At 40.3% G+C, this 8,421-nt stretch overlaps 1 protein-coding gene and 1 long non-coding RNA gene across 3 annotated transcripts in view; both read right to left on the reverse strand.

Moving 5' to 3' along the window:
• col22a1 (collagen, type XXII, alpha 1) overlaps positions 1 to 4,528 on the reverse strand; it is a gene marked incomplete at its 5' end in the record, with an annotated part of 62,803 nt that extends 58,275 nt beyond the window's left edge. The window contains 3 exons of the mRNA XM_020614950.1: positions 64 to 144; positions 3,808 to 4,374; positions 4,459 to 4,528. Of these exons, the coding sequence (XP_020470606.1) occupies positions 64 to 144; positions 3,808 to 4,374; positions 4,459 to 4,528 (718 nt within the window). The remainder of the gene's footprint in view (positions 1 to 63; positions 145 to 3,807; positions 4,375 to 4,458) is intronic.
• A 4-nt stretch (positions 4,529 to 4,532) lies between these two features.
• On the reverse strand, positions 4,533 to 8,143 carry LOC109968573 (uncharacterized). Of its 2 annotated transcripts, XR_002276121.1 has the most exons (4): positions 7,927 to 8,143; positions 7,256 to 7,350; positions 7,043 to 7,162; positions 4,533 to 4,607 (listed from the first exon to the last, which is right to left on the reverse strand). It is a non-coding gene; the product is annotated as an uncharacterized LOC109968573 (long non-coding RNA). The 2 variants fall into 2 exon arrangements; XR_002276120.1 differs by having other exon boundaries at positions 7,043 to 7,350.
• Positions 8,144 to 8,421: the final 278 nt, after the last annotated feature.

The raw sequence follows: 8,421 nt of genomic DNA on the forward strand, positions 1-8,421 counted from the left end.
TTGTGATTTACAAGTTTGCCAACACTGCTTGTTATTGTTAGGAAAGGAGCAGTCTGCACATACCTGGAACCTCTTCAAGGCCATAACTGGTACTGTTGGGTTTGAAACGATCAGGCTGAACCTTCATGTTTGGACACAAGACATCTGAGGAGAAAGGACAATACTTCAGCTAGACACACTATGAATCAGTATATGAGGATCTTATGGGAGCACATTGGAGAGAACATTTGAACTGGTACAGCGTCTTTGTATCCTTCTGTTGGAGACTTGTTTTGTTAAAAGACGCAGAAATTCCTGTGAGAAGAAAAAGGTGTGAAGTGTTGGATTGGTTTGGGAAGTGACAATCTTACTGAAACACAGTCTCCGGATTGATATATGATGTGAAGAACACTAGACCAGGCAGACTGCCCTCCAGCTCTCCTGTCTGATGTCTGAAGGGCTGAAGTGTTTGGGTGAGTGTGGGGTGGGGTGGCTATGTTGCACAGGGGGCGGAGGGGGCACACCTACAGGCCTAAGGAGCAGTAGCAGTTATATATTTTCACACACACATATTTCTGTGATGGTGATGATACTGACAAATGCAACACCATCATGTTTTTATTGGCAGGAGGAAAATTCTCGATGTGTGTCAAGGTGCCAGCTTCACTACTAAAAATGTAGCTATGAATCCTGTTTGGTTTAATAGATGTAAACATTTACTTAAAGGGGACATTGTTGGCCTTCAAAGGACTGAAACACCACCGATGGGGATAAATATCTCCAGCTCAATGCCAGTTGGGCAGAACTGATGAAGCCTCTTGGATGAAAGGTGAAATGTCCTAGACCTAGAAACCTAGAAACCTAGTCCAGTTGATTTTTCAAAGTTTTTTTCAGCCATTTACTTAAAGGTTTGATTGAATTTTTTTAAGGGTCAGTTTGCCCAAATTACAAAAAATATTTCCTAAAGATGGTGAATATTTTATGGTTGTCATGGCACTGAAAATTGACTTGAATGATCCAATAGTGTTCGGCCTCTTAAGTGAAGCGAAGTTTAGTAAAGTAAGGAAAAACACAGAGAAGGAAAGTTATTCTGATAGGATAGTGAATTTGGTAAATGTTATACAAAATATTAACATGCTGACATTGTTACTGTAAGCTTGTGAGCATGCTGACATTTACTTCAAAGCAGCACTGTGCCCAAGAACAGTTCCACAGAGCTGCTAATGTGGCTGTAGAATTGCTATCTAAGGAATATAAAGTATATAGTATCTACTTATTTTTAGGGGTTATAGCAGATATTATCACTTTCACAAGGCACGAAAAACCACTATCTGAGAGTGACATATTTTAAACAACTCCATTAAACATCAGCAGTTTGATGCTGTAAATGTGAACATGTTACCATTAAAATAATAGGATTTAACTCAAAGTACTACTGTGCCTACGCCACATCCAACCTGACAGAGCTGCTTGCATTGCTGTAGACACGTCTTGATTTAATGTAATTTTGATATATGATCTCTTTCTCTGTGTGAGTCATACAACTGACAAGATGAATATGAATAAAATTTTCTCACCCCTCCCACATGGCAAGATTCATTTTCATACCGTGGATCAGGAAACAACAGCAAATCAGGATCCTGTCATCAGTTTGTAATCAATTTGCTCAGAGGAACTTCTCATTAAACCTAATATTAGCCTAACAATTTGCCTGTGTTCTGGCTGTCAGTCTTAAATATTAACAGCAGCTGAAAATATCACAGTGAGACACTCCAACTTCCCTAATAGATCAAGTATCTGCCAAACAGCTACTACTGAACCCTGCAATTTTCTAAAATCACAGCTATACAAATCATTACATCAGAGAGGCTTTTAACCTTTGCATTGTTCTTTGTGAGGACAGCTTGGTTGACATTGCTTATTTTTTCTGTTCCATGCAAAGCCCAGAGCATGTCTAATGGGAATATCCAAGCAGCTAATTTAACTGTCAGCATTTGCATAGTTTTAGTGATTCCATGTGTGGTGTTAACTTCCTTTGACATGGTTTATTTCTAAATTCAGCTGTGTGTTTGTCCTCAGTTTGTTTAGCAGTGAAACTGAAGGAGTTTTTGTTTTCTTGTGTTTTAAAGTCCATTTTAAGTGATAATGGAAGATCTCAGACTTGATATATACTGTTTATGAACCCAGTGAGTTTACCAAAAATTACTATTCTGTGAATGAAGGGATGTGCGTCACTCTTTTTTAACGATGGTGTTGTTGCACAGCTCTGAGACTCAGCACACTAGATAGCAGAGTTACTCCCTGCACTTGTGGCCCTTAAGCTATAATTTAGGGACTGGCTGTGAGCTAAAATGGAAGCAATGGCAGTAAACCTGCCTTTGGAAATGAAGGTCTCAGGCAGGTTCATAGTATCAGTAGAAGCTTGAGCAGTACAGACCTAACAACTGCCATTCTTTTTTGCAGTCAGAGACTGATACATTTTTCATTCTTACTATTACCCATATTACTTGTTGGCATTATGGCTAGTGAATTTTTAAACATACTCTAGGTGATATTAAAGTTCTCTCTCATTGGGTCATGAAAGGTCATTTGTGTATTGTTACTTGTGAGTGCGTGAGCTGGTAGGTTATTCTCAAGTGAGGCCACAAGTGTTTTAATGAATCAGTGCAGGAAAGAATAAATAGTGTCCTTTTTAAACATATAGATTCAAAGGTGACAACATTTAGCATGGACACTGCCCTGGACCCATTTGAAACATTAGAGCTATAATTTTCTGGGTGAAAATAACTCCCATGGCTCAGTGAGCCAGCTGTGCTGACCACTGATATACTTAGAGACTCACTTGTGGCAATTTTAGAAATTACAAAAAGACAACACTGGAACTTTTGATGCAGTATAAATTTAGCGTTTGGTGTGTTCTACAAACTGCCGTACAGCATGTTTCATTATATAAAGCTCACTTTACTGGTTGGCAGATTGAAGATCTGTGGAGTCAAAGAGCAATGTCAAAGGCCAGTGACTTTACAGTTTGCCCTTACACCAGCATCACTCTGCAAGGTGATGTTTCCTTAAAAAGAATAAGGCTGTTTTAAAGTCTGAATCAACATTTTCTACAAAAGAAGCTCTACTTTTACCATGTAAAATTGACAATGTACTGTAGAGGCAGATTAAAGTGAGAGCTTGTCATTGTTCTTCTGTGCCATGTAGTCATGTCATTTCCATTTTTGTATTTACTGTTTGAGGTTAAGACTTAAGACATGCTTTTCTTTGCCTGTCTGGTTAATTTTAGGTAGGAATTTCAAGCGCTGGAGTGAAAAGCATCCATCTTCCTCATGAAAACACACATGCACAAATACTTGTCTGCCATTCACCAACAGCTGCTGGACACCATACAGAGTTTATTTTAATTTTAAACTTATTTGTTGCTAATTTTTTGGCTATGTAAACTACTTTCTAAGCCTGTGTGTCTGTGTTGAAAAGTTTTCTTAGTAGAAAAACCATTGAGGTTTACATAAGACAGGCTTTTCAGTGCTAAATACTTCTGCACCAAAGCAGCAATGAAAAACATCTATGTTCATAAATGTCTTGATTAGAAAACTGAAATTTACAAGCCAATTTTTGCAACAGCCCCTGGCACACTTTATATTCAGTCAAATAAAAGCTGTGATGGCATTTGGGGTTGGTTTTGTGGTTAGGGTGTGTCCCTTGTATAATGGTTAAAGAATATAATAAGAGTCTAATTTGATTAAGTGCATGTTTAGGGTGAGGCGGGCACTTCAAACAGAAGCCATGTGGCATGCAGTCTGAGAGATGTGTTAGCTGACTTACTCTCACACAGCCTCCTCCTCAGCCTGCCCCTGATCTTGTCAATGGCATTAAAGTCCGTCACATGGAAGACATGAGCATTCTTTGGCTCTGCAGCAATCTCCTCTAGTTCCTCCTTTAGTGCCTCCCCAATGCCCACAGCAAACATCCTGATGCCGGCTTTGGCAGCGGCCTTGGAGGGCTCCAGAACATAATCCTGGCTTCGGCCATCTGTGAGTAGAATGGCCACCCTCTGAATGCCTCTGGCTATGGGCCTTGCACCATTCCATTCTGTGAAGATGTTGCTGGTGGTGTAGCTGATAGCATCCCCAGTCATTGTATTCCCCCCCAGGTAGCGAATGTTACCGGCAGCTCGCTTGACATCTCCCAGGGTCCTGTGTTGCGCCAGGTTGAACTCAGTTGTGGGTCTATCACTGTAGCGAACCACAGCTACTCTTGTTTTGTCTGGTGCCACATCAAAAGATTCTACAAGGTTGGCCACCCATTGTCTGATCTTCTCAAAGTTCTCTTTTCCAACACTGGATGAGGTATCCAGGATAAATGCCAAGTCATAGTGGACATTTTTACACCCTAGAGTAGGTAGATACAATTGAATTTGATCACATACACACAATATAAGTCCAAGCACTGACTTTTCAAAGGAAATGCTCTCACCTGCCCTCTGTGCTGCCACTCTCTCACCAGAAAGAGTAAAGACCAAAGTGATCAAGACCAGGGTACACCTAAATCCCAGTCGCAGTTCCATCTTGGCTTTGGTTTGGCTCTGTTTTGTTTAACTTATTACCACCATCAAGTTGTCCAGTCTGTGGGAAGGTCAGTAGAAACATCAACACACCATAATTTAGCCAACTCTACACTTATTGTACATTGTAGATATACAACACAACTAAAAGACATTAAGAATCCAAACACTCTTGGCCAAACTGTCTCACACTTTTTTCACTGAAACAACAACAACAACAAAAAAAAACAAAAAACAATTTGCAGTTAGGGAACAGCAACAAGGAAACCAAAGTGGAAGAAATGGTTCCTGTAGTGGTGACTGCTGTAAGAGAAGCAGGCCTTATGCAATGACTGCTGGCACATCTTACCAAAGGATTAGTCAGAAGCTCATTTAAAATTGCATTAGGTAATTTATGCAGCATGAGTACTTGTCCTTTGGCGCTGCTAGAGTGAAATCTGTGCTGCTTTGATGCATCGGCATGTCCCATAGAAATCTTCAGTTTGTCTGTGCTGGTTTCATTTATGAGGCTGTTGTGCTTGGGTGGCACTGAGAGACATATAAATACAAAACTATTCTTGCACTCATTGTACACCAGCGGTTATGATGCCTGCCATTAGGACTGATAGATGACTGACCATAGCCATAACATGGGCTCATCCTGACTGAAACACTGTCACTGTGGGGGGTCACTGGGGAAAGTTGAGGACAGAGTTATGCACAACTTGGAAAGTAATAATGCATGTCCTGAACAGTTCCTTACCATCCTTTACCAACTTTCCATGCTCTGATTTTCTATTAAATTATGTAGTTAATGTATTTCCAGAAGTGAATGGCATCCAAACTTACAGGTTGTTGTCCAGACTGTGCCCAATGCCATATTTAAAGGAACAGTTAGACATTTCAGGAAGTCTGTAGTTGCTTTCTTGTTGTGAGGTAGGTGAGAAGACCACTATCAAATCTGTTAATCCAAAATGAAACGGGACTGAAGAGCTGGTTAGCGTAGCTTAGCATAAAGACTGGGAACAGGAGCAAACAAATAGCTTGACTTTGTCCAAACATAAAAATTTCTAAAGCTCATAGACATCTTGCACTCACCCAGAAGTAACTGTCCAAGGAATGGATGGGAATATGTTTTTGAAAGCAAAATAATTTTCTCCTTAATATACCCTTGAGTGAGATGTCAACACATATCTCATAAAATATTGTTTTTGTACAAGAAACAAATCATCATTAATAACCGAGTTTAGGCGTGGTGGTGGGTAGATTTTGTTACTGTTGGACAGTACTTGGTTAGTTTTCCCCCTGCTTATAGTGTTTATGCTAAGCTAACTGTTTCATCTCTGTACTGCCCCTTAATTTTTACTGGGCAAATGTGAGTGGTATCCATCTTGTGTCAATACGTAAATATCCTAAATGATCAAACTAATAATTTGATGGATAAAGTATGAATCAGAGCTAAGTTTAAAAATCCAGCTCAACTTAACTGTATTGCTATTAACTGATATGGACTGCGATTATTATTGTCCATTTGATGCTTGGAGTATTTCTCTTGTTTTAACAAAGCTTTGCTATCTTTGTAACATATTTGTAATTTGGGATCTAAAATTGGGTAAAAGTAGAATGAAGGAGTAATAAATGTAATTTATAGTTTGTATATGGTTCTAAGATTTTGAAAGAAAGTTATTGAAATATAAACTGATTCCAAGTAATGTTGTGGAGGGAGGTCATTTTAAAAACAGCAGCCTGTTGACTATATAGTTTGTGAAATAGAGAGTGCATTATTTACTGTGGGTAAAGCAAAGTGCTCTGTCTCGCTATCTGTCTCTCCACTGAGCTATTTCTGCTACTTGGTTTCACTGGTACTAATAATGAGGAATATAGGCACACTAACTGAATCACTCTAATTGCCTCAATTAGTGTGCATTTAAAACTTGAAAAATTCAGCCCAGCAAGACTTCAGTGGGGAAAAAAATCTCAGTGGCCTATGAAAGAACAAGGTATGGATTCATGTTCTTAATCCTCTTCACCCAAATTTGTACAGGCACATTTTAATTTGTGTTTCTTTCATCTCTGATTACTTTTAAATACACTGCATGGATCTCCCAAGGCGGGGTTGAGTTAATCCACAGTTTTAAAACCAGGTACAGTAACCAAGGTAAAGCTAAACAAGCTGGTTTTCCTCCATCAGTATCTGAACTTGGCTATGTGTCATCAGGACTGTTTCCACTTCCTCTCTCAATGGCAGACCTGGGACTGCAACATAGATGTGTATAACAGAAGCATCACGTTAATCATTCCCAAAATGTAAAAAACAGAACCATTTTTTCCCATGTGTAGCCCAAGAAGTAGAAGAGGGAAAAAAATTAACAGTTTACTGACATCTGATGGATAAAAACAAAAACTGTGGCAACAATTCAAAGATGCTAAAAAATAAGGTATTTAAGGTAAATAAGTCTTTTTAAAGGAAGACAGCAGTGACAGATTGATTTTAAAATGCAGGGGTATTGTTCTTACCTGGCCTATCACCCAGTCAACGTTGCTGAAGGTGTAAGTCTCTCCGCCTCCAGCACTGACACCCAGAATCAGCAGTGGGGCAGCATCATTAGCATGTGATAATAATCCAGAATATCTCTTCTGCAGGTGCCAGAAATCAAGATGGGATTATCATAAAATCCAAGGCGACAGTCCAGGGTTGTTAAAGAATGAGTTAAGGTGAGGTTCAGCAACCTTGTGGATGGGAGGACAGACTGTGAAGGAACTGCATGGGGGGAAGTGTAGGGTTTCACTCACGGATAGGATGGCTTCTGCTCTCCTGGACTGGGCTGTGCTCACACATAAAAAAGGCAGGGAGGTACAGCCAATTATAGACCCAAATTTCTGGATATTTTTATACTTTTTTCCTCTCTTCTTTATGGCTCCACCCAACAAGCTTTTTCGCAACCGCCTCAACTGTCCAGCCTTTGCCGCTGTGATAGCCACAGCGGAACCGCCCTGGTGCTGGTGATGGGCCGGGTCCTGTTGGCTTCAGCTAGCCACACACTGAAGAAAGGCTGTATTTATGTTGGGGAAATGATTACAGAACACTTGTATTTGTAACTTTGTGTGAAAGGTCCTTGCACTGATTCTGTCATCTATGTTACTCATGTCAGACTGCACAGCTTTCTTTAAAAAAAAACAACACACACAATAGAAACCATATAAAATATATATGTATTTTTCCTGTTGCTTAGTCATAATAGGCCTTTATTTCCATCCCCCTCCCCATATTATTCCTACTGCATATCCTACTGATAGAACATTCAGTGCTGTTTGCCATGTCAGTTTAGTGTGAGAAGTACACACCACTAACTGAGAGGAGCCCAGTTAAATGGCCAGTATCATTGGTTGTAAATACGTACGTTTTTATTGACAATAATGATGAGCTTGGAGAGGGCCGGGTGCTGGTAGAGGTGTAGAGCTGACAAGGTGGGTGACTGGCTCTGGCATTACTTGGGTGCAGTGACAAGGCACAGTGACAGTAGACAAAGTCACTGAGGAAAGAAAGCACTTCTTCTTCCACAGGCAGGAGTCCTGGCTCAGTAGCAGAATCCAGAGAGGCAGATACTAAAACTCATTGACTACATACTTGGGTGCAGTGACAAGGCACAGTGACAGTAGACAAAGTCACTGAGGAAAGAAAGCACTTCTTCTTCCACAGGCAGGAGTCCTGGCTCAGTAGCAGAATCCAGAGAGGCAGATACTAAAACTCATTGACTACAGGGGCAAGGCAAGGTTCTGGTCCAGTTACATAAAGGCACAAGAGATGCAGGTACAGAATGGTTAGAGAGTCAAGCACACCGCCTGCACAATCTGGCAGCTTCTCTGCAAGATGAAGCTGCTTATACGAGCGTGTG

This window comes from Monopterus albus, unplaced genomic scaffold (assembly GCF_001952655.1).
Source record: "Monopterus albus unplaced genomic scaffold, M_albus_1.0 scaffold154.1, whole genome shotgun sequence".
Lineage (NCBI taxonomy): Eukaryota > Metazoa > Chordata > Actinopteri > Synbranchiformes > Synbranchidae > Monopterus > Monopterus albus.